The 26,736-nt window shown below is 39.7% G+C and overlaps 1 protein-coding gene across 13 annotated transcripts in view; it reads left to right on the top strand.

The window, feature by feature from the left end:
- The window catches only part of NT5C2 (5'-nucleotidase, cytosolic II), a 146,212-nt gene extending 124,475 nt beyond the window's left edge, over positions 1 to 21,737 (top strand). For 6 of the 13 annotated variants that reach the window (XM_080640943.1, XM_080640938.1, XM_080640939.1 and 3 more), the window contains 15 exons: positions 1,570 to 1,687; positions 3,112 to 3,207; positions 9,769 to 9,860; positions 9,989 to 10,046; positions 11,071 to 11,164; positions 11,784 to 11,837; positions 13,649 to 13,732; positions 14,688 to 14,729; positions 15,809 to 15,916; positions 16,167 to 16,233; positions 16,834 to 17,004; positions 18,348 to 18,399; positions 18,503 to 18,563; positions 18,698 to 18,874; positions 20,387 to 21,737. In XM_080640943.1, coding sequence (XP_080497069.1) covers positions 1,570 to 1,687; positions 3,112 to 3,207; positions 9,769 to 9,860; positions 9,989 to 10,046; positions 11,071 to 11,164; positions 11,784 to 11,837; positions 13,649 to 13,732; positions 14,688 to 14,729; positions 15,809 to 15,916; positions 16,167 to 16,233; positions 16,834 to 17,004; positions 18,348 to 18,399; positions 18,503 to 18,563; positions 18,698 to 18,874; positions 20,387 to 20,620 — 1,508 coding nt within the window. In that variant the 3' untranslated portion in view covers positions 20,621 to 21,737. Of the gene's footprint in view, positions 1 to 1,569; positions 1,688 to 3,111; positions 3,208 to 3,548; positions 3,573 to 9,768; positions 9,861 to 9,988; positions 10,047 to 11,070; positions 11,165 to 11,783; positions 11,838 to 13,648; positions 13,733 to 14,687; positions 14,730 to 15,808; positions 15,917 to 16,166; positions 16,234 to 16,833; positions 17,005 to 17,828; positions 17,880 to 18,347; positions 18,400 to 18,502; positions 18,564 to 18,697; positions 18,875 to 20,386 lie in introns of all 13 variants that reach the window. The other 7 variants (XM_080640942.1, XM_080640947.1, XM_080640946.1 and 4 more) reach the window with 3 other exon arrangements.
- Positions 21,738 to 26,736: the final 4,999 nt, after the last annotated feature.

The raw sequence follows: 26,736 nt of genomic DNA on the forward strand, positions 1-26,736 counted from the left end.
GGAAAGGGAAAGTTGAATTGTATTCATTAAAATATTAGCATTAACTTGGATAGGCAGACTAATTGCAATGAAAAAATCAGTTGGAGCCATAGGTTGTATGTTAAATTATAGAAAGGAGAATTATAATAATGTAATGATAATAGTTGCATTATTATGAGAATGTAGGAATAGAATGGATTTGTTTTTGGCCTCATTTGGCATTTAACAAGAAAACAGGTCTTTTTTGGGGGGGATCTTTTTTTTTTTAATATGACTTACCCACTCCTAGAGACTGACGGAAGGATGCTTACCTAGATACTAAATATTTCATTTGGAAGAAACCTAATTAAAGGAGCAACATTTTGTTTATGCTGGATTGCAGTGATGATTCTAAAAAGTACTTTTTATTATAGAAAACTTCAGGTATATACGATACAAAAGGAAAAACCCCATATTCCAAAATCCATTTTATTTCACCTGTGAAAAAACAGTATGCTTCTTTGGCAGATAAGAAGACATGTATTTTTTAGGCATATACTTGCACATCCCAGTTCTTCCATAATCACATCTAATAAAATGAATCACAATTCTTTTACCTTTTTTTTTTTTTTTTTTTTTCTTAATCCTCACCAGAGAATATTTTTTTTCCATTAATTGTCAGAGAGAGAGAGTGGAAGGGAGGGGGGACAGAGAAAGAGAGAGATAGGAAGAGATAACTGGTTGCCTCCCACACGTGCCTTGACTGGAGATAGGGAGCAAACCCCAACCCAGGTATGTGCCCTTGACCTAAATTGAGTCCGAAACTCTTGGGTGCAAGGGCCAACTCTCTAACCACAGAGTAACACAGCCAGGGTGAAATAACTCATAATTCTTTAATGTCGTCTAACTCCCAAGTTCACATCCTGATTTTTCTAATTATCTCAGACATGTCTTTTTATGGTTGCTTTTGCAGTAAAAACTTACACAGTGCAATTTTAATGACTATAATGTTAGGGCTGATAAGAAAACAAGTGAGTCCTGACAAATAGAATTATGCTGCTTGAAGAAGGAATATAATGTAGCTACCAAGCCAAATAGGAATTCCAAAAATAGACTGGGTTTTTTTATAGTTCATTTTTAAGGATTCGTACACCAGTTATGCACACCAGTAAAGCCTTCAACATATATAGACCTCTACCTAGTTTTCTACTTCACTTACATTCTCATGTAATATCACAGCTGTGCATATTAATTTTTTCCCCTCTTTTAGGTTGTATGCATGAAAGACTAGATAGAGAGTAAAACAATGTTTGAATTAAGTTCCTTAAGAATGAAAGAACTATTCTGAAATGTCTGATAATTTAACTGTTACTGCTGCTCCTACTATATGTAATATTACCTGTTTCCACAAACTAACAATTGAGTTCTGTGATTACTTGGGGCAATACAAAACATGGATTTGGGGCAAAAAGAAGAGGAAAAAAAAGGCAGATTTAGAAAGAGGGAGTAACTGGTAGAAATTTAGGAAGAGGGAGGAAAGAGTAGAAATTCACTCATTTGCCTTGTATTTTAATTGGCTATTCTTTTAATGAGAACCTTTTCTTTGTGCAGTATACAAGTCCCCAGAGTACGAGTCCCTTGGTTTTGAGCTTACTGTGGAGAGATTAGTTTCTATTGGCTATCCTCAGGAACTGCTCAGCTTTGCTTATGATTCTACATTCCCTACCAGGTAATTTTTCAAGATTATTTTGGATTAAGAACCCACTTATCCCCAAATTAATAATTCCAAATGCAGCCTGATTAAAAAATAAAGTGTGTTTTCCTTTTCAGTTGGTTGGTGTTGATTTTAAAATGATCAAGGACTTTTCATGTACACCACCATATCTTTTCTGTTCTTGAATTGAGCTTCATTTATTGTTATTGAAGGAGATCCATTTATGGAAAAGAAACAGGATCACTAGTAAAACTGATGGGCAGTCATCAGTCACAGACGTTTCTACCTATATATAACTTTGGTTGTTGGGAAGCAGTTACAGGTTTTGCTAATACTCTTAATTTGGTAATCAGGAGCCTCTTTTTTTTTTTAACTTTTTATTTTTTTAAATATTTTTATTGATTTCAGAGAGGAAGGGAGAGGGAGAGATAGAAACATCAGTGATGAAAGAGAATCATTGATTGGCTGCCTCCTGCATGCTCCACACTTGGGATTGAGCCTAGAACCCGGGCATATGCCCTGACCTGGAATCGAACCATGACCTCCTGGTTCATAGGTAAATGGTCAACCACTGAGCCATGCTGGACAGGCAGTAGCCTCTTTTTTTTTTTTTTTAATTTATTGATTGATTGGAGAGAGAAAGAGAAATATTAATTTGTAGTTCCACTTATTTATGCATTCATTGGTTGCTTCTTGTATGTGCCCTGGCTGGAGATCCAATGTACAACCTTGGCGCATTGAGATGATGCTCAAACCAACTGAGCTACCTACCTGGTCAGGGCTAGGAGAGCCTTTTTAAAATACATGTATATATTTATTGATTTCAGAGAGGAAGGGAGAGGGAGAAAAGATAGAAACATCAGTGCATACCCCACACTGGGGATCAAGTCTGCAACCTGGGTATATGCCATGACTGGGAATTGAACTGTGACCTCCTGGTTCATAGGTCAGTGTTCAACCACTGGGCTAGAGGAACCTTTGGATAGTTTGCATTAATAAATTTGATAGGAAAGATTTAAGATTAAGAAAAATTGTGGGTTTTTTTGAGATGTCACCATCATATATGTCCCATATACAACATCTAAAAGAGGGAAATATAAGCTAGTTCAGTTTTGTCCAAGGAAACTAAGACTGTTTAAGGATGGAACCAGCTGTATTAAGAGGAATTATAGTTTATACCTTATTTTATTAAGCTCTCGTTCCATATAGAAAACAGTTGTGATTATTTATGTAGACAGAGTAAATAATTTTTAGTTGCTCTGGGATTAGTTTTTAAGATTTCATTCACTTGCTTTAATCTCTAGGGTTATGTTGTTTTGGGACATACTTGAGTTGCCATAAAGCTTGAATAAGATGAGTTTGCTTCATGGTGATCGAGTAATGTAAGATTATTGCCTGTATTGTTTTGCATTATTGATGATGTTTTCATTTTCACATAGGGGACTTGTCTTCGATACACTATATGGAAATCTTTTGAAAGTTGATGCCTATGGAAACCTCTTGGTCTGTGCACATGGATTTAACTTCATAAGGGGGTGAGTACAAAGAAACCTTTTAGTCTCTAGTATTTGTATAGTCAGACAATATGAAGATGACAGTGTCTTCCTGGGTTCAATATACTTTTCTGTGTTTTTTTTTTTTGTTTTATTATTAAAGAGCAATTCTTTTACATAAGGATACTTTACAATTACTTATCAGGCAGTTAAGACTCAAACTGACTTATAAATAGAGCTAGCAGTTACATTTTGTTTAAAATAAGTGCTTTCTAATGATAGATCATCCAAAAAAGGTAATCTTGAAACTTGCCCGAAAAGAACTGTAGTGGCTTTGACTTATTTGAGATTCTAAGATTTTTATTTTCTCCTTTTTAATACAGTTCTCAGGTAGCTGCTCAGAAGAGGTATGTACATACAAGTGCTTTGAAACATTTAAAACTACATCAGTGTAAATGACTAAGATTTTTAACAGCTAATACATTATTTTTTATAGTCTAATGAAAGCTTCAAATATTTGATTATGTTAAAATTTTTTAAAACATGGGTTTAAAATGAATACAGGGTAATAATATTTAAAACAAGTAAGGACACGCTTTATTTTTATAATCAGGCTGTTTTCACTATTCTTACCAATTTGGACTTTTTACCCTAGTAAACAGCAGATAAAATTTAGTGTCTACTATTTTTTTAGTGAAACATCCCAATTTTCTCTTTAAACATTACAGTACCACAGTTTGACAACTTCTGTAATTATGGCTTTACAGTTATACATCTTCTGTACTACTGTACTACCTACTTTACCAGTGGCTCTATATTAGGATCAGAGCAACTCTTAAAACCAAAATAGGTTATGTGTCAGTCTTTCATGTAACTTTGTCATGAATTATTCATTCTCAATGGCCAGGTAGTAAAAACAGCACAGTCTACATTGAAATTGTTAAAGAGACAATATCTTTTTGGTAAATAAATTTTATGATAAGAGGCACCAACTAATTGAAACTGTACTCAAGTTTCCTTTAAATCTTATGGTTATAGCAAGACCCTACTTAGAATTGAAGCATCTTATGCAAGACTCTTCAGCTGATTCTTGGAAATCTTCAGAGCTCAAAGATTTCCAAGTATACATAGTGAGAAAAGTGTGAAGTAAACACCCCACCTAGACACACCTGGACAGGCCTTTCTTTCACTGTCAAATCTGCCCTTCTTTCACTGGGCCTCTCATGAGGGGTTTGTTCACAATCCATAAATATCACGGTGCAGGATTTAAACGTGAAGTGATTGCAAGTAGTGCTAGCAACCTAAGCTATTTTACATATGGATATTGGCACTACAATTCAGAATCCTAGTGAAGATGAACCAACATTCTATTTATTAATGTCTGAAAAGGGACTTTTGTGCTGTGGGGGGAGGGGTAGGTAGTCAAAGAAGAAAAGAGAGAGAAGCAGTTCTATAAATTAGTACTGCAATTAGATTTTCTAACTCAGTATCCAAAGACCTTCTTTCTTCCCCTAAGCCAGTAATGCTTCAAATACCTCCTTTGGAAATAAATTTAGTAGTGTTTCAAAAATAAGTCATTTATGAGTAAATGCAGAATCATTCAACCAGCACTTAGCACTGTATGGTCTTTTGAGTCAAAAAGTCCATGGAGAAGAAGGGACAGGATGGAAGATGAAGAGAGAGAGAGTTATTGAAGAACATGGTAGACAAGGCTGGCACCTTACAATGCCTTGCCAATGAGTTGGGGCCTCAATTGTAAAGGCTTTTGAAGTTTTAGAATAGGATAATACTGAGATCAACTCTTTATTCTGTGGGTTGCACAAAGTTAGCAGTAATCTGTACTATATAACTTTTCCACTCAACTTTAAGTCTAGCATTCCTTCTTTTATAATATATTACCTCCCCCTGAATTAATTTTTATTTAAAAGATATATCAGCATGATTTGGCACTCAATTTAAACAAAATGTTATTGTTAACTGTATAAGTCTTTTGGGTTCTAATTGCCTTATAACTATTAACTATCCCTATGTAAAGGAATTATTCTTTAATGATGGAGGGAATAGGAAAGTATACCTAAGGGGGCAATGCATATAATTACTATTCCCTTTCACCTTAATTTTCATTACAGAAAATCTTGGAAAGCTAGAAATGAGATATTCTTCAAAGTTATTCTTTATTGGAAGTTTTAATTCAGATGGGTGACAAAGACAGGAAATAATGTGATTTTATTTTCCAGAGTTTACGCCATTGTAGTTAACCAACCCAAGCAGGAATTTATGCAGGTTACTCTGAGTATGAACTTTAAATTTGATGTTTGTTATTTAGATTATTAGTTGATCTCCATAAATTCACAATGGGAATTGTGTATTTTTATATTTTAGTGTTTTGCCCTTCCTGTTTCTCTGTAATATTTTTATTAATACCATCCCCTTCCTCTTGCAGTGTTTCATTTCACTCTCCAAGGTTCGCGTGCGTCTCTAATAACTTCTGTTTTCACTGGCTTCTTTCTTTTGAACCCTAAATGTTCTCCATGAATATTTTCTCAGTCTTCTCTTTTTACGGTACTCTTAAGTGGCCTCCTCTACTCAATAATAGTCTTCATGGCTTCACCTACTATGTATGCATAGATGTTATCTCTCAAGTTTGAATCTCTGTTTTAAGTTCTTTTTTTTTTTTAAATATTTTATTGATTTTTTACAGAGAGGAAGAGAGAGGGATAGAGAGCTAGAAACATCGATGAGAGAGAAACATTGATCAGCTGCCTCCTGCACACCTCCTGCTGGGGATGTGCCCGCAACCAAGGTACATGCCCTTGACCGGAATCGAACCCGGGACCCTTCAGTCCGCAGGCCGATGCTCTATCCACTGAGCCAAACCTGTCAGGGCTCTGTTTTAAGTTCTTGATGTTTGTTTCTAATTGTTCGTAAAAATATGTTTGCTTTGAGCTTACTGTATCCAAAATAAAACTCCTCTTACATCTACTTCTTATCTAATTCTCATATTTCTGTTAATGGAACCACTACCCTCTGAGAGACACCTTAATGTGAACATCATTATCTTTTTTTTTAAATATATTTTTATTGCCCTAGCCAGTTTGGCTCGGTGGGATAGAACGTCGGCCTGCGGATTGAAGGATCCCAGGTTCAATTCCGGTCAAGGGCATGTACCTTGGTTGCGGGCGCATCCCCAGTAGGGGGTGTGCAGGAGGCAGTTGATCAATGTTTCTCTCTCTTCGATGTTTCTAACTCCATCCCTCTCCCTTCCTCTCTGTGAAAAATCAATAAAATAAACATATATATATATATATATATATATATTGATTTCAGAGAGGAAGGGAGAGGGAGAGATAGATAGAAACATCAATGATGAGAGAGAATCATTGATTGGCTGCCTCCTACACGCCCCACACTGAGGATCGAGCCCACAACCCGGGCACAAGCCCTGACCGGGAATTGTACCGATGACCTCCTGGTTCCTCGGTCGACACTCAGCTGCTGTGCCACACCCGGCTGGGCTATTACCTTTTATTATTATCTTATTTTTTCTTTCGTTTTAAAAACTCATTTATTTATTTATTTGAACATCATTACCTTTGATTTTTATGTCCCTCATCTGCCACATCCAATCAGATGCCTGGTCTTGTTCATTTTATTTTGACAATCTCTCTTTAATACATTCTTCCCTTTAAAAATTTCCTTTGCCATCTTAAGACCCTACTGCTCTCATCTAGGCTACTGCAATAAATGATTTCATAGTTCGTTCTTTCTGTGTCAGTCAACTTTTGTTGCATAATAAATTACTTCAGAACTTAGTAGCTTAAACAATGACCATTTTATTTAGCTCAAAATTCTGAGAGCTGGATGATTCTGGGGTTCCTCAGCTGATCTGAGGAACCGAACCCACGGCCATCTGGTGCACAGGACAACGCTCAAACCGAGTCACACCAGCCAGGGCCAGATTGAAAACTTTTTTAGGCTGCAACCTGAGCTTGTCCATCTTCATGTGTAATATTTGGAAGTCTGCCTTGCATGTAGCCATTAGACTATTTGAGTGATATTTCTATCTGAAGTAGTCTCACTCATATGTCTGGCAGTTGGCAGCCTGTCGGCTGGGGTGCCTCATTTCTGCATGTAGCCTTTTATCATCCAGCAGGCTATCTCACTCTCATTCACATAGTAGTCTCAGAGTTCCAAGAGCAGCAAGAGTAGGCAAGCCCCAGTGCACAAGTATTTTCGAAGTCTGTTTGGATCCCATTTATTGCTCTTCAAGCCTGTATTCAAGGATGGAATCTCATAATGGGAGGAACTGCAAAGTCATACTACAAAGATATTTGTAGCCATTTTTGCAACATACCACTTTTTTTTCCCTTTCATTTTATCCTAAGACTGCAACTGATTTCTTACTTTTATAATTTAGCTCTGCTGATTTTATCCCTATGCTTAAACACTGTGAGTGGCACTTTGGACTTGAAGGAAGTTAAGAACAATAGCATAATCTGCCTCAATTTATCTTTCTGGCTTTATTTTTCTCTGCTCTCCCTTCTCTACTCAAATTGGACTAGTTTCTACATTGGTCTGCCTAGCCTTTTAAGGATCAGCTTATATGCCACCCCTTTCATGAATCCTTCCTAGATTTTTCTCTCCTCACTCCCACATTTACTTTTCTCAATCCCTTAAGTTGAAATGGTCTCCCCTTCCTCAGTTTTCTCATAGTTCTTTGCACCTTTCTTGTGATTTTTTTTCCCTGTTATAATTGTCCCTTATCAGACTGACAACTTTTTTAGAAATTTATTTTAGAGAGGGAAAAAAGGAGAGAGAAAAATACTCATTTGAGAAAGTTATGCATCAATGTGAGAGAGATTCTAGTACGTCAATCGGTTGCCTCCTGTACGTGCCCAAAACAGGGATCAACCTAGGTATGTGCCTTGACTGGGAACCCAACCTGTGACCTTCTAGTGCACGGTTGCCAACCTTTTGGACCTCACGGACCACCAGTTGGCAACCGCTGCTCCAAAGGTTTCCTTAAACTAGTGGTTGCCAACCTTTCAGACCTCACAGACCCACAGACCACCAGTTGGCGACTGTTGTTCTAGTGCACAGGACGGTGCTCCAACCAGCTGAGCCACACCAGCGAAGGCCAGATGGAAAACTTTCTAGGGCTACAACCCAAGCTTGTCCATCTTTATGTGTAATACTAGAGGCCGGGTGCATGAAATTCATGCATGGGTGGTGGGGGGTGTCCCTCAGCCCAGCCTGCACCCTCTCCAGTCTGGGACCCCTCAAGGGATGTCCGACTGCCCATTTAGGCCCGATCTTATTGGGATCAGGCCTAAACGGGCAGTCGGACATTCCTCTCACAATCCAGGACTGCTGGCTCCCAACTGCTCGCCTGCTTGCCTTCCTGATTGCCCCTAACCGCTTCTGCCTGCCAGCCTGATCACCCCCTAACCACTCCCCTGCCAGCCTGATTGATGCCTAACTGCTCCCCTGCCAGCCTGATTGCCCCTAACTGTCCTCCCCTGCCAGCATGGTCACCCCTAACTGCCCTCCCCTGAAGGCCTGGTCACCGCTAACTGCCCTTCCCTACAGGCATGGTCACCCCTAACTGCCCTCCCCTGCAGGCCTGGTCCCCCCACAACTGCCCTCCCTTGCAGGCCTGGTGCCCCCCAACTGCTTTCCCCTGCAGGCCTGGGTCCCCCCCAACAGCCCTTCCCTGAAGGTCCAGTCACCCTCACTTCCCTCCTCTGCCGGCCTGGTCACCCCTAACTGCCCTCCCCTGCAGGCTTGATCGCCCCAACTGCCCTCCCCTGCAGACCTGGTCTCCCCCAACTGCCCTCCTCTGCCAGCTCGGTCACCCCTAACTGCCCTCCCTGTTGGCCCAATCGCCCACAGCTGCCCTCCCCTGCAGGCCTGGTCCCCCCCAACTGCTGGCCTGGTCCCCCCCCAACTGCCTTCCCCTAGAGGCCTGGTCCCCCCAACTGCCCCCCCCCTGCTGGCCTGGTCCCTCCTAACTGCCCTCCCCTTCAGGCCTGGTCCCCGCAATTGCCCTCACCTACAGGCCTCGTCGCCCCCAACTGCCCTCCCCTGCAGGCCTGGGTCCCCCCCCAACTGCCCTCCTCTGCCGGCCTGGTCACCCCTAAGTGCCCTCCCCTGCAGGCTTGATTGCCCTCAACTGCCCTCCCCTGCTGGCTATCTTGTGGCAGCCATCTTGTGTCCACATGGGGGCAGCCATGTTTGACCATGGGGGCAGTCATATTGTGTGTTGGAGTGATGGTCACTTTGCATATTGCTCTTTTATTAGATAGAAGTCTGCCTTACAAGTAGCCATTAGAATATTTGAATGAATTTTTAAGAATTTGACTTCAGAAAGGAACAGAGAGGGAGAGAGGGAAACTTCAATGATGAGAGACAATCATGTATCAACTGACTCCCTGCAGCTCCCTACTGGAGATTAGCCTGCAACTAGAGGATGTGCCCTGACCAGGAACCAACCACTGAGCCACACTGACCAGGCTTGAATGATTTTTGAATGATGAATATTTCTCATAGTTTTTATAATGTTAGTTTTTTGAGTACCAGTTAATTAAAATTTTTTTCTTTCAGACCAGAAACTAGAGAGCAGTATCCAAATAAATTTATCCAACGAGATGACACTGAAAGATTTTACATTCTGAATACATTATTCAACCTACCAGGTAGATTCATTCTATGCTTATATAACTGATGCTTTCTCTTCTTTCCATGATTGTCTTTGCTCAAGGGAGATAAAATAATTTGAATTTTCTCACCTAAAGCTTATGAATATCTATTCTTCATTTTTCAGAGACCTACCTGTTGGCCTGCCTAGTAGATTTTTTTACTAATTGTCCCAGATATACCAGGTATGTATATGCTATAATTTTTTTCCAATTGATTTTTAAAAAAATTAATGTACAGGGTTTTAGAGAACTGGCCATTGTAGGTCTTTTCTGCTTTTCTGAAGTGAATTTAGTGCTAGTGAGAGATGCCTCATTGCCAGCCTGAGAGATGGGACGGCACCAGCAGCTCCATGCAGGCTCTCACCTCCCACTCGGCCCCTCTTCTTGCCAGTGTGCTGCAGCCATGTTTGGAAGGGACCACTTCTGATTGGCTTCTCCTGGGAATGAAGACGGCCAGCAGAGGTGCTAATTGTGACAACTGAGTGGGAGGTTTGTGTGATGATTATCTGTCAATCAGAATTACACTAAAACCCCCCTACTCATTTCACAGCAGCTACCCAGGAGCCATTCAGGGATGGTAATTTAATTTCATTCCCAGGCCCAGCAAGATTTGATTGAGGAATAAATACTGTTTATCCTCCCTGAAGTAAAATTTTGCTTAAGTCTTGAACAAGTTATCCTCTCCTTTTTAGGAATTTGCATAACCACTGCTGAAAGTTCAGCTATATGTGCTAGAGTTTTCTAACTTCCTTATCCTCGCTAGGCCTTACCCACTTCAAGGCACTGAATTTGGTAGAGTGCTAAGTAGCTAAGCTAAATAGAAAATAGGCAATACCTTTGTATCTAGAGATGTTAGAAAAGTCAGGGTAGAGAGAACCTAAATTACCAACTTTAAGTTTTAAATGTTTTTTTTTGATGGAACCTGTTTCTTAAAAGTGATGAATAAAACTTGATGTTTTTGGAACTGGCCTTTAGCTTCCATTCAGTGTATTCTATCACTTTGTATTTGTTTACAGTTATTGTATTCCATTGAACACTATAGTCATCTCTGGTGGCCAGATGGATTTTCATTAGGGAGTAATTATTTTCCTAATTAGCCAGCGCCATTATCCATGTGATAATGGAACCTTTGGGTCCCTGGGTAATGTGTGATATTTTATTTACCCTCCTTTGGATTCCCTATCATGTTCTTTTCATCTCTCTGTAGCTGTGAAACAGGATTTAAAGATGGGGACCTCTTCATGTCTTACCGGAGTATGTTCCAGGATGTAAGGGATGCTGTTGACTGGGTTCATTACAAGGTACCTAGGAGTTGCTGCTTTACCTGCTCACTCATTGGCATGTGTTTTATATTGTCTGACATTAACTTTCTAGGTGCAAATAGAACCGAATTTTTTCTCTTTAAAACAAAACACACAAACAAAAAACCCCCCCACAAAACAGATTTGCCCCCTAGTGCTCTTTATAATACTTTAATACTTTTGTTCTTGTCTTTGATTGTCCTGCTTTCAGATTGTGCTTGGTTTCTAGATCTTATTTCACAAACACACTTAGAAGAGATTTTAGTGTTAATATTATACTTGTATCCTATGAGGATAATTATGGTCCTTTTTTTTTTTTCCAAATACTTGACTGATAACATTAACAAATATATTAACATTTACTATAAATTATACTGAGTAAAATATGAAATGCTTTTTGATGTCTAGGTTAAAATAAGAATAATTTTATATTTTAAATACATTTTGGAAGCAGAGTTGGAGCAGATCACATCTGCTACTTTATCCTGGTCTTCTCCAATGTATCTGCTTTTCCATTTTGGTAATACTTAAATGATGCATCTGGGTTGATAGTAGACATAATTTGTCTTATAAACTGTTAGACTGATTTTGTTCTTATTTCTTTTTTTTCTTCCCCTAGGGCTCCCTTAAAGAAAAGACAGTTGAAAATCTTGAGAAGTATGTAGTCAAAGATGTAAGTATTAAAGGGGAATCTACATGATAGCTTATTTTACCTATTAGGGAAATTAGTCTATTTATAATGAAATGCACAAGGGGAAGGTATGTATTTCCTTGTCTTGTTATAATATATGCCAAGTGTAATTACCAAGAGTTTTCAGCCAGAGCATATGTTTTGGTACAGTTTTTCCTGTTTATTAATAATTAAGAAGACCTAGTATTCCATTTGTGTTTATAGCTCTAATTATGATAGCAGCTATAGAGAGGTTATTGTGTGCACATCAATGTGCTGAGTGATTACATGCATTGTCCTGCTTAATCTTTTGTATAGCCATGAATTAGGCATTGTTACCTCTGCTGCATAGGAACAGATGAAACTGAGGAATAAAGGGATTAAATAATTTGGCCAAGTTCATACAGCTAATAAGTAATGAACCCAAATCATAGCCACCGTGCTATACCATCTAAACAATGTACAAAGTAATTTATTTAAATTGTCTTTAGCCTATCAACAGGAAATAATAGGGAAAGCTTTAAAAATATCTAAAAAGACATTAGAGGAGAATCTAATAAAATTCAGAAAAATCTATAGTTTATTTAATAGAATTGTGTCAATGTTAATTTCTTAGTTTTGGTAATTGTGCTGTGGTTATTATGTACAATGTTAATATTAAGGGAAGCTAGATGAAGAATATATAGAAACCCTCTACTATTTTCACAACTGTAAGTCTGAAATTATTTCAAAAATAAAAGTAAACACATTTCTGTTTCTTACAGAGGAAACAAAGTAGCATAATGCATTATTTTCTCAAAAAGTATTTTGGTAAAGATTACTTACTATTTTCAGTCTTTGTACCTCCTATTTCCTCCCCACTCACCCCAATCCTTGTTTCAAAAAGAATGCTGAGGGGTTCAGGAGAGGTCCAGGAGAACTTGAGTAAAGGGACCTATTTACTGTGAGAGAAGGGAAATCTGCTTTTCTTCCTGGTTATGGGGAGTTAGAATTAACTTATGTTTCTGTAGGTGAGTCTAGGCATTTCTAGATTGTATCCTGCACATGTCATTCAATTATACAAGGTGTTTGTTTTTTAAATGAAAGTATATACAATGAAGCTAAATCTCCATGTAGAGGATTTTGCTGTTTAAAATCAGCTTCCTCTAACATATCTAATTCACATACTAAGATTACAAAGTAATTTAAACTCTTTCCTGAGGCAGACATGGGGAAGGTAGAGGTATGTTTTTAAGAAGCATATAATTATTTATTATTTATGTGTATCATCTATTTATATACATAAAAGCCTAAGCGATCATTACTACTGGTCGACCAGTCACTGTGATGCACACTGACCACCCGGGGGGCAGACGCTCAACGCAGGAGCTGCCCCCTGGTGATCAGTGCGCTCCCACAGCCAACCTCCCCCGGTCCCTCCCCCCGGCTGGCAAACCTCCCGCGCAGTCCCTCCTCTCATCCCTCCCTTTGTCCAGCAAGCCCCAGCCGGCCTGGCCCCCCGTCGGGACTGGGCAAGATGGCCCTGATTGCCAGCCAGGCCTAGGGACCCCACCTGTGCACAAATTTCGTGCACTGGGCCTCTAGTTTTATGTATAAAATCTATATATTATATACACCATGTATATTATATATGTTAATAATTTATGCATAGTGATAATGTGGTCTTGAGTCTCAATGCAGAAATCTGAAGCCATCTAACCTTAAAGGGCATCCCCTGTTCTTATTTCAGTGGACAGAAGTCCAGTATGTGACTATTCCACAGTAAATGAATATGTATTTGGGTTTATTGTTTCACTCATTATATTACATTTCAGGGAAAATTGCCTTTGCTTCTGAGCCGGATGAAGGAAGTAGGGAAAGTATTTCTTGCCACCAACAGTGACTATAAATATACAGATGTAAGTGCTTAATATTCATATTTGTTTATTTATACAGAGGAATTATTTTGGCCTAAAGAACTGAAGATAACAAGGAGGATAATAGTTTATTAAGGGTAGTTTTTGCCACTTCATTTTAAAAGCCGTGAAAAGAGCAAAAATATATAGCATAAGAGCTACATCAGAGTGATTCTCAAATTTTTCTAAATATTTCTTTGGACTATTTCCCCTAATTACAATTGGCTACTTGAATGTTTTAATTTGGGGGTTATTCAAAACATTTATGCTGATCAAAATGGCTTCTGTGTCTCTTTGGCACATCATTTATATAAACTTAAGTCACTCACTCCCTTTATTGCACATGAGTACATGCCCTCCTCCCTGCTGTTGGGACCCAGACAGCATAGATGGTGCGAAGATGTTTTTATTTTTAGCCATCAAAAGTTACTACTGCTTAAGTGCTTTTTGCCAGATTAAAGCATGTAGAAAAGCCAATTTAACTCCTCATCTTACTTTTGCTAAGACAGTTACAAGTTCATGGTACTAGCAAAAAGCTCAGTATTTCCCAATTTTTTATGTAAAATCTTATCTTAGAAATCCGATGATTTGGAATAAGCAAGACTGTGAGTCATTAGTTTTCTCTATGCTCTGACCTCAGAAGACCCTTACCTCCAGTGTTCCAGTCCACTAGAATTAGATAGGGATATATGGATGAATCTGTACCTAATTATCTCCTGGAAGAATCTGATGACCTACTGAGAATGTCAGAGGCTTCTATATGTTTGTTATGATAAGCCTTAATTTCTTTCTTTCATAGCCATGATTTCATAAACTTTAGAGGAAACAAGAATGTGATAAATCCTATATTGAAAAAGACATTTTTATGAAAAACTCATGTATGGTTTTTTAATAGTGTTTTATATCTTTTGTAGAAGTGGTATATGGACCTTACGTTGGTTGTTTTTTTTTCCTCCAGAAAATTATGACTTACCTGTTTGATTTCCCACATGGCCCCAAGGTACTATATGTAAATTATTAGACCATTGTTTTAGTAATAATGAATGCATTTAATCAGCCTAGAATATTGATGTTAAGGAATTAATTGGTCAGGACCCATTCAGAAATCTTCATTAACATTAGAAGTAATGCAGGTGCTGGTATATTATTTCAAGTCGCTAGCAACTTGAAAACTTAGTAGACAGAAATAAAGGAGAGATTCATATGGCATTTAGTAGGATGGTATCAGAATAATTTTATGCCCAAGAACTTCTATGCAGAGTTAAGTTTGTGGGTTTTTCAGGATGAGGAAGATAACTGATGGAAAGAAACAGAAAATGTGTATATTCTTGACAGCTTTTAGATTTTGCTTATTGATGAGTTTTGTGCCAAGGGAACAGTTAAACTTGATCTTTATTTCTGCAGTATGGCTGCACTTAGATCTAAGGACTGTTCATTGCAAGTTAATTATATACTTGTGCCGTGCTATTGTAATCCTAGGCTTTTTAAAAGTAAATACCAGTAGATCCCTGTTTTGAGATCACCCAAAAGCAGTGCTCTTCAGCTTGACCTTAAAAGGTTGTTTCAGAATGGAAATCATGTTGATGGGCATAACTTCTACATTAGAGCTGTGGTTGGCCTGCAGTAGGAGCCAAAGGCCAATGTGCACCTAGAGCCGTCATTCTGAAGTCAGACCCAGTAAAATTTCCTAATAGTCCCATGCTGGTTTGTATACTTCAGTTCTGAGGCTTATCGGCCTCTCCCTTCATTTGTCTCTTGGGTATTGATCTGCATCTCTTTTTAGCCCCCTTGAGCCTCTTTTTGAGTATGAGCATGCTTTCATATATTAAATTTCTGTGAAATAAGTTAATAAGTAGATGAAATGATTTAAAATGTAGAGATTATTAGTCATTCACTTATATTTTCACCTTGCCTGCTTCCAAAAGGATATGGCTTATAAGACACAATGTTTTAAATAAAACAGTGGGATTTTCTGAGTATACTTAGTATTTCTACACTCCTTGCATCTAAATGAGATTAAGTATTAGTGCCTTAAGGTTAGGAGTGATGTTTCAGCTTTTGCTGTTTCTGCTTCATCAGCCTGGGAGCTCCCATCGACCATGGCAGTCCTACTTTGACCTGATCTTGGTGGATGCACGGAAACCACTCTTTTTTGGAGAAGGCACAGTACTTCGTCAGGTGGATACTGTAAGTTGAGAGGATGTTCTGTCTGCACATTGTCCTTCGTGTTTCTCCTTCCCCCACTACCACTCTCCCTAAGGAAACAGGTGTTTTTATCTACTTAGCTGTATCTTTTGAAATTATTCTAAGACTTGGTTTTAATTGAGGTAGCTGAATAATTCAAAAGTATCTTTCCTTTGTCTAGCCAAGTAGCATTTTGGATAGATATTATGATAGAATGATAAAGTATTATAAAGTTCATATTCTCTTCTCACAGAAAACTGGCAAGCTGAAAATTGGTACCTACACAGGGCCCTTACAGCATGGTATTGTCTACTCAGGAGGTGAGTTGCAGCCTTTTCTTTATTTGGTGTGTGTGTCTGCTCAGACCTCACCCTGAAGGCATTGATGTCCTCCTAGCATAGTGGCTCATATACCCTTTAGTACCCTAAAGATATCATCTACTGCAAGTAAATACTTCAGTCCTCTAGTAATGCAATAGGAGTCAGGGAGAATGGGTTTGAGAAGTTGTTAGTATGTTCTAATGAATCTTTGATTTTTTCACCCAATCTTTCTTTTACTTATTTGAGGCTGTTTCTCAGTGTCTTGAAATCATTTGGGGGTAGTCCTCAAGGAGCCCCTATGGGACACAAATACATATTTTGTTGGAGTGATAAACTTAATAGCAGATCTATGATGACAAAAAGAGGTGGTACTTTTGAGGGTTATAGTCAATACTAATGCTGAGACATGTAGGAGGCAATTTAAAAAAAATGAGAAAAAGATAAATTGTGGGTCTTTGACTTTAAGGAAAGTGAGCCTTTTTTCTAGTGTGTTCCTCACATAATTGTAAGAAAATAATCAGCACAGTATTTAATCGTTGTGGTACTGAGAATGCTGTTTTTTAATATGGGAACATTTTTTTGTTTATTCTATTGTTTCAGGTTCATCTGATACAATCTGTGATCTGTTGGGAGCCAAGGGCAAGGACATTTTGTATATTGGAGATCATATTTTTGGGGACATTTTGAAATCAAAGAAACGACAAGGGTGGCGAACTTTCTTGGTGATTCCTGAACTTGCACAGGAGCTTCATGTCTGGACTGATAAGAGTTGTAAGGAGCCATTTCTTATTTTATAACTCTTTGATATAGTTAATTTTTATAAGTGGCCAGCTGTGAACCAGTACTTTGGCCAGCTGTGAACCAGTACTTTGTATGCAGGGGGGTCAAAAGATGGGCCCTGATATTTGCATAATTCTTTCCCAGACAGCCCAATATTTCACAGAAGTCCAGAATTGGAGGAAATGAGAGGTTATCTTCAGCTTTCTTCTTGAATCCTTTCAACTTTAAGTATAAAATGTTACTCCCTGAGTTCTATTACAATAGCAGCTAACCTGGGAACTCCACTCCTCGTTAGTCCCGTTTGTCCAGCCATGCTACTAGTTCCAGTCTCTCTGCTACCAGCTCTGTGACTCTGGGGCATTGATGGCTCTGAGTGTTAACCACCTCCTGATATTTTTTATTTGCTCTTCTGAGAAGTAGAGAATAGGGCCAAATTCCATTCTCTGAACTGAGCTGTGCTGTGGACACTGAAATGTGAGCTGTGTATTTAGTTACGTAAAGTTATATCTTTACATAACTTCAAACGGTGTGGTAAAAGGTAATGCCTGCATGCCCTTAGGAAGTTACTGAGACACCCTCTGCCTTCGTTTCCTCCAGTGTGAATGTGGGTAGTAATACCTACCTCATAAAGCTGATGAGGCTCAGCTGAGGTAAGGTGTATATAAAGCAGACACAAGTAACAACCCTTCTCAACCAGGGCTCTTCATCTGAAACAGAACAGAGAAAATGACTCCATTTTCCCAAAGACGGCAGATAAAGAAAATTTGTTCTATACAATGATTACATTAAGGCTTAATTCTCTTTGGGGAACCCAGGTGGAGAAAAGCTGGAACACAGAGGCAGCATGCAGCAGGTGCTGGCTGTTGGTTGGTATTGGTTGGTATTGTTTGTACTTATCAGTGGAATTTTCTGGCTAGCCTTTTATTCACATTTTCAGCTTCCCACTTAATGAAGTTTTAGAAATCTAGTGGAGTTGGCCCTATTTCCTAGACTGGTAACTATGGACAAGTCACCTCATTCTCTGTTAATACTTGCTTTGCTGACGCACCTGAGATGGGTGTGAATTGACTCAGCATCCAGTTGGAAGAGTTGTGGTCAGCAGTGATTCAGTAGAAAAAAGGCAGAGGAAATGCTGATGTTTATCTGCTACCAGATTGCAGGCAGGGTAGCAGTGGGTTTTACTGAAGGGGGCCAGGGAAGTTATTTTATACACTCACCTATGGCTTTACTTTTCAGTCATATCTGCAACCTTTTTAAATATAGTTTCAGCAGTAATTAAAAACTGGATGCTTTTTATCTAAAATACTTTCCTTTTCCTTCCAAACCATAACAAGCACTTTTTGAAGAGCTTCAGAGCTTGGATATTTTCTTGGCTGAACTCTACAAGTAAGTTTTTTCCCTAAAACTTACCTACCTTTTGGGGAGTCCCCTAGTTATGAGAGATGTCCTTTCTAGAGAGATTTTCACTGGATTTCTCATTTGTCTCCAGGCACCTTGACAGCAGCAGCAATGAGCGCCCAGACATTAGTTCCATCCAGAGACGTATTAAGGTATCCAAATGGGATTTGGGAGAAAACTTGCAAAATAAAGTGATTTTTCGTATTTCTCATTTTGTACAGGGACTGGCACATAGCCGGTGCACAAATGTTTTTGAATGAGCTGACAGTCTTATTCTTCGATTTAGAAAGTAACTCATGACATGGACATGTGCTATGGGATGATGGGAAGCCTGTTTCGCAGTGGCTCCCGGCAAACCCTCTTTGCCAGCCAGGTGATGCGTTATGCTGACCTCTATGCCGCATCTTTCATCAACCTGCTGTATTACCCGTTCAGCTACCTCTTCAGAGCTGCCCACGTCTTGGTGAGTCAATGCAGCAGTAAGCTACAGTTACACTTATATAGTTAACATGTTTGTGGGATGGCTAACATGTTTGTGGGATGGCACCAGAGAAGACACTTATATAGTTAACATGTTTGTGGGATGGCACCAGAGAAGCTGGGATTATTCCTTTCTGATGTGCACAGAGACCAAGGGTGGGTTGCACAAAAAGGAGTCTTTCCTCTTTCGTTAGCACTAAATGAGAGAAATGTGGTGTTTATATTCCAATGCTCTGATACTGTGATCTATGTTTCAGGACTGCCTTTGCTGTGAGAAAGGAAATAAGGCTCTCTTCTCTCTCCTTTTACCCAGTTTCAGGCTACAGTACATGATCTGGGCACAGTTTTGAGGGTTGAGAAAGAAAGAAGAGGGTAGGTGGCTTTAGGGAGTTCCAGGAAGACACTTCAGTACCTAAACAGGGTTGGCCTCTGGTCCATGATAGACATCTCTCTGCATGGCCACCTAAAGAGGGAGAGGAGAGGAGCTCTTAGAAGTCACTAAGTTGATAGGTCGGGAGGCTTTCCAGATCTATGAGAGAAATTGCCACCACTTTCCTGGAACTTAAGTGAATACAATCAAAGTAGCATTTAAAATTTTTGCTGGAAAGTGTAAACATGAGACTGAAGATATTTTAAAATAAGAACTAGAGTATCAAGAAGGAATAAGCTGTGTGGGCTAGACCACTGCTAAGAATTGTATTCATGCAGTGATGATCACTAAACAGTGAAATAAGTCAAATAGGAAAGCTTAAAGAAACAAACTCAAGAGAAAGCTTTGAGTTCATCTGATTTCTAAGCTAGGAAGAGTGGGGAAAGTGTAGCAGCTCACTGTGGAGCAGTACTTTTAGGAAGATGGACAAATAAAAATCGTCAAAAACTACTGCTAAGATCAATCTTAGCTCAGCCAGGAACACCAGGGATTCAGAAAAGGCTCTTTACACAGGAGGCAAGCAGCTGATCATTAAACCTCTTCAACCAAATGCTAGTGGGAAGCTCATGACATTATTTTAAAAGTAGATTGGAACTCAGTGATTTATCTGCTGGTGAACACTGTAAATACAAGGTATGGGATAGTTACGGCTGCCCTTTGTATATAATGCGCATCCTGTTACCTTAGTTGCCTGGGCTCCCGGATCATTTGCTGTTGGATCATTTCATACTTAATGCTTGTGTGATAAACCTGGGCAGTCAGACGCTTTAGAAAAGCCCAACACTGGCAGCACATTTAATATTGCCTGGTTGGTTGATGGCACTCAGATTGCTGGAGCCGCGGAGGTGGACATACTCTTTCTGCACCCACATGGTGGAGCCGTGTTGGGCGTGGAAAAGTGTTCAAGTAACAATCAAAAGGAAGACCGTGCACGTTTGTAATGTTCTTAATGACGTAGCGCATTTACTGAAATTGTGATAGCATCATTAAAGCATCTTTGAACTAGAGGGGTTAGGATTTGGGAAATAGCTCCAACTGCTTTCTGAACCTCTGACTTTGTTCTAGATGCCTCATGAATCAACGGTGGAACACACCCATGTAGATATCAATGAGATGGAGTCCCCGCTTGCCACCCGGAACCGTACTTCAGTGGATTTCAAAGATACTGACTACAAGCGGCACCAGTTGACACGGTCGATTAGTGAGATTAAACCCCCCAACCTATTCCCACTGGCCCCCCAGGAAATTACACACTGCCATGATGAAGATGATGATGAAGAGGAGGAAGAGGAAGAATAAGAACGAAAACCAAAACTCTGAACACCCATTAAACAAGTTCTGGCAGGACTCACAGGAGCAGACCATGTCCCTGCTTGGGTCCTAGCGGGAGTGGGGGGCATTCCATCAAAGGTATATCTGAAAAGTTTCTGAAGCCCTTAAGATAATTCTAATCATAGGGAGATACTTGTTTTAGTTTTGTGTGTCTACACTCTTTACGGATGGTTTAAAATTGTAATGGAGTCTGTATTGGGAAAAAGGAAGGGTAAAAGCTGGGCTGAGTTGCATGAAGATGGCTCCGTTGTGGCTTGTGACACTGTTCCCTTGTCTTGTTTCATCATCAGTCTGTTAAGTGTCTCAAAATGGAACAAGGAAGATGATGGAAAGAGGTTATCCAAAAATGCTGTTATGTTACAAATTGTGCTCTTACTCAAAAATCCATCTTTTTCAGTGCATTACATAGTATTGTATATCAGTGGAGAAATATTGTTTCCAGGATCAAATGTAGTCTTCTGTTAAGGTCAAGGTTCCTTGTGTTTTCTGCTTGATGTAGGGCTGATCTGGAACGGACTGCAGCAGTTTCATTTTGAGGCAAAAGTCTTCATCTATTTCTACAGTTCTAGGATTGACAAGCTTTTTTGTTATTTCTTTTCAAAAAACAATCTTCTCATCTGGGACAGACCTATAGAAAGAATTTAATTGAAAGAGGACAAAGGAATAAGCCCCCCCAAAAGAAAAGGAGGAACTTTGTTACATTACAGATAACTGAGTAAATTCATTGGTGTGGGCTATATTGTGTGGCTTGTGCTACTGAATTCCAGCTCTCTCTATCCTCTCGAGTTGAGTTTCATTGTCAAGCAGTAGAAGATAGAACGTGGGCTCTGTAAGCCAAAACTTTACTAAAGCAGAGGGCACAATCAGTATAAATGAATTCACTTCAGAATCCCAAAAATCACTTCTTGTCTTGAACAAGAATGGATCATTACTGTATACACTAGGGAAGGGGGTATTATAACTACCTCCCAGTACAGTGATGTAGACTCTTAACTTTATCCTTCATTCTTATGTCATTGGTCAACATGGGAGGGTCGATTAGTTGCTCTAGAACTCAATAAAGTATATAATATTTCTAATACTGACTTTGACCTCTTCTGTAGCACAGCTGTAATAACAACTGTTGGGTTTAGGTTTAGCTTAGTGACATCAATTTGACACTCTCTCCTAAAATATAGTCTAGTATGGTTAATGTTTAAATTTATAGCATGTAAATAGGCCTCAATTTTCTCATGGAAAATTTTTTTGGTATAGGACTATGAGGTAAGGCTTTTTTCCTTCCCTTTTTTTTTTTTTTTTTTTTTTAAAATATATTTTATTGATATTTTACAGAGAGGAAGGGAGAAGGATAGAGAGCTAGAAACATCGATGAGAGAGAAACATCGATCAGCTGCCTCCTGCACACCTCCCACTGGGGATGTGCCCGCAACCAAGGTATATGCCCTTGACCGGAATCGAACCCGGGACCCTTCAGTCCGCAGGCCGACGCTCTATCCACTGAGCCAAACCGGTTTCGGCTCCTTCCCTTTTTTTGAAATCATTGTATAGTAGGGAACACAGTAATTTAGCTAATGCTGTATTATCTCACTGCTTTCAATATCTGTGGCTTTATACTGTCATGTCAAGAAACATACATTCTAACTGGTATCTATTAGGAATATGTACTACTTTTACAGTATCATGTTTGGAAATGGTATTGCAAATAACAATTAGATACTGTTTTGCTTTAAATTTTAGAGAATGTATATATGGTCACCCCAGCTATTAATTATTCTCACTTAAGATAGAGATGTTGCCCAGTTTACGTATGGTCTTAAATTTTCGCAAAGCCAAAGAATTTTTAAGTGAGTTATTGTAACTACAGAGCTAACTTAGAGTAAATTTACATACCTTCCCTTTTACAGCAAGGACCAACATGAGCAGTTTGCTTTAGTTTACCACACTTTTTGTATTGTCCACGTAAGATCTTAATTAACTATGTAATAGACTCTTTTTAGTCAGATGTCTCTCTGGCAGTGGGTCTAAAGACTGAGAAGTGAAAAACACAATTGGAATAAGAATTCCACTGATGGTTACAACTTAAGGACCACCAAAATGTATTTTAAAGAGCTCACATTCCATAAACTAAGATCCAGAACAGAGTATGTTGGGGAATAAGTGAGCCATGGGCAGGCAGCTGCAATTGGGCTTGTTAAAACATGAATGTGAGTGGCTCTTGCCAATAGTTAAAGGAAGCTGAATTTAAAACATACCCCCCACCTCCCTTTTTTAAAACCTGAGGTGTTTTAGACTGATCTCCCAACTCTTCAGAATCTTCCCTGGGTATTTGAAAAATACCACTTATGTTCAGGCTTTGTAAAAGTGCCAGATACCACTTTTGGGGCAGGTACAGGCTAACGGACCCTGACACACACCCAGCAGCTCGTCGGGCACAGCAGAGCCCAGTGCTGCTGGGTTTCCTCTGCAAGAAGAATTGCCCCATACGTTCTTCTCTACAAAGGTGGTCAGTTAAAGCTCAGATGGTGTATTCCAGAAAAGTCCATTAAAGCGAGAACATTAGTGTTCTGTTTAGACCTTAGATGTTCTCCTACGATATGCATAGTTCTGCTGAGACTTAAAATAAGAAAGCAGGTCCTCAAGCTACCCTTTATAAGATGCTTTTAGAAGTGGTTCTTAGTAGAACTAGAATAACTTAGAGCTACAAATCCTTTAGTCATGTTAAGTATTGTTTTTAAGCAACCACTATAAAGCCACTTGCAGTGACATGTCAGATTTAAAAGTACTTTGTCCATGTTTAGATATTAAATAAATCAGATTTAGAAATAACTATTTTGTCAACAAGTTTAAAGTCCTGAAATTTTTCCAAGACCGCCAAGAGCATTTAAAAATACTGTGCTTATTCACCACAAATAGCCTGAGACAAACAACTGCATATCTAAGTCTGCATGAAGGATAGAGCCTTGTCCACATTCCATGTTATGGAAACTATTTCATCTTTCTTTGGTGGTGGGAAAAATTGTAACTATGATCTAGCTATTGCCATACAGTTACTGGCCCAATTCCTCCCTTGGTTTAGTAGTTTATGTCTCAGTACTTAGGTTTCTCATGACATTCTTTCTTGGTGACTAGAGCTCTTAAATGTTTTTCCTCAAATGGAACAATTTCAAATGATACATAACTTTAGGAGGCCCAGAGAATGAATTCTTTACCATGGAGCTACCTAAGCATCCTTGAAAATATAAGAAAAACAGTGCACTATTACCAACAAGTGGAGGAAGCAGAGGCACAGCAACCAGGAAGCAGAGGCAGGCGGCATAGAGTGACCCTGGCGTTCCATACTGCTCTTACTGCCGAGTATGTAGAAGTAGCAGAAAGCACATCAAAAAGAAGAATGCCCTTGGTTAGGAATGAACAGTGCAACATTCTACCTAACCTGGCTATCTCAACCATTTTTCCCTGTCCTCAGACACAGTATCTTCATTCCAGGGCCATAACCACCTGACTTGTTCCAACAAAGGTATGTAATTTCAAAAATAAAATATACACAGTAGTTAAGTCCCTTTGAAGAGTTTTAACACAAGAAGTACTCCCAATTAAACAGAACATTTCATCTCAAGTTTGCTGACTCTGGTTCTGTAAGTCTAAGTATATATTTTCCAACTTAAAACAGGACCAGTGTTTGGTCTGGTCCCTTTGTTTCTTAACACAGAAATTATATTTTTGCTCCATTTTATCACTAGAAAAAAAGTGTATTAGACAGATTGCTTTATGAGCTAAAGGTACAAGTATGTCCCCAAATGCTTGCTCTCCCTTTGAGCTGTGCTCCCCTCTCCCCAAGTCATATCTAGCCAGGGCTGTAGACAAGGTCTGGAGAGTCTGGGCCCCCGCCCCCGCCCAACACACACACAGCCAAGTGCACGTTCTTCCCATGAAAGAAAGTCCTCCTCTCAAGTCTCACAAGTTCTTGAGATCCTGGGAAAGACAATTTGCCAACCAGTCCTTCCCAACAGAAAAAGGTTCATTACATGTCCAGTCTTTTTGAGGGAGGATTCTCACCAAAGGTAATCTTTGACTTGTGGGGGTGGGTAGGTATTCTGAAGTAACTTCATTTTTTGACCCATTGCCCTCAAATCACTGATGTAGCAGAACTGTGGTAGGGGAGCTGGCTCAAATCTAAAAATTTCTGCCTTGTGTCCTAGCTGGTTTGACTCAGTGGATAGAGTGTTGGCCTGTGGACCAAAGGGTCCCAAGTTCGATTCCAGTCAAGGGCACATACCTCGGTTATGGGCTCCGCCCAGGCCCTAGTCAGGGCGTGTGCAGGAGACAACCAATTAATGTGTTTCTCTCACATCAATTTTTCTCTGTCTTTCCCTCTATCTTCCGCTCTCTCTAAAAATCAATGGAAAAATACCCTCAGGTGAGGAGTAGAAATTCCTGCCTTGTGTTGGCCTAGAGCAACCATGGGCAAACTACGGCCCACGGGCCGAAAGAGCGGAGGGTTCTCTTGCTCTCCCCTCCGCTCCTTTACTTTGAATGTATATTAGTTCACACAAACACTCCATCCATGCTTTTGTTCCGGCCCTCCGGTCCAGTTTAAGAACCCATTGTGGCCCTCGAGTCAAAAAGTTTGCCCACCCCTGGCTAGAGTGTGCTTCACAACCACTACTATCCTGGCAGGAAAGCACTTTAACAAAAAATCCTGGCAACCGATTCTCCCTGGTATCCTTAGGCCTTACAATCATCCACCAGGGAGATGGCCTGTCCCGGAGAAAGGGCCCTATCTTCATTCCTTTGTTCTGAAGTTTGAAAGAGCACAGCTGTGAGGGTCTTGGAGCAAAAATGAAAGTTCTATAACGAAAGCAGAAGTTTACTAGCTAATATACACTGGCCAGATTATGATGATCTCTGAACGCATAATAATCTGGCCACACACACACACATTCATACACACACACTGAGTGGCCAGATTATTATGCATTCAGAGATCATCATAATCTGGCCACTCAGTGTAATTCAACTTTTGACTTTAATAAGGAATCATCTGTACTGAATTGAATTACCTTCAGAAAGTATCAAAGTTTTCAGAAATCAACTCCAAGCTATGAAAAGGTCGTTCAGTTCGTACACTCACTTCCTCCACAAGATCCTCAGGTAACTATCTGTGTCTTAAATGCTGAACTGAGAAGACGCCCTGGAGAGGACAATTTGTTAAATGAAATTGGAACCTCAGAGCTTTTTTCACAGTAAAGCTTAGAAATGGACTAACACATGGCACGTGGATGCAGACAGAAGGCTTAGGCAAATCGCACCACCTCTATTTTCCTCGGAGCACTCATCTAGACAACGTGAGTAAAGCAAGAAAAACTAAGAGCAATCAACTGGGTGTGGATGTGCTGGAGAGATGATTCCTTCCCTGGCCCTGCTTGCTTCCTGCTCTGCTTCTAAAAACAAACAGGCCCCCAAGTAGGTAACACTCCACTGGAATACAGATCTGCCTTCTACTTTCAAGACAGTGGGGATAATGATCGGGGGGCTGGGATGGTGGTTAGGTCAGGCAGTGTCAAGCCAGTGTTGTCAGCACTTCACCGAAATACCTACATCCACAGGATAAAAGTAGTAAGTAAAACAGACCACAAATGTCATAAATAATAATGGTGGGAAAAATAAGGGACCAGATAAGAGGCTCAATTCTCGGAGTGGAGGAAAAAAGGATTCCAAAAAGATGTGGTCTAGAGATAGGTCACAGAGGGGCTGTGGATAACTGAGTCCTCAGGAGCATCAGAGCATGACTCACCACTCAGCCTGCGCATCCTCTCCGCCCTAGGCTTCATGTAACGGGAGGCCCCACAGCGGGTTTCATCTTTGAGAGCCAACTGAGAGGCTTGGATGAGGCCTTCAGTCTTGCCTAGGAAAAAACAGCTTAGAGAGTTGCCCAGATGGTTGTGTTATTAGTGACTAAGCACCAAATTTCTGGGGCAAATTTGGATGCATTCAGTGTCCTTACCTAAAATAAACTGATGGGAGACAGATTACAATCCTTGCAAAGGGACATCCCCCTGGCATTGGCTGTACCAGGCTAGCAC

Source organism: Plecotus auritus (assembly GCF_963455305.1).
Source record: "Plecotus auritus genome assembly, chromosome: 9".
NCBI classification, from domain to species: Eukaryota; Metazoa; Chordata; class Mammalia; order Chiroptera; family Vespertilionidae; genus Plecotus; species Plecotus auritus.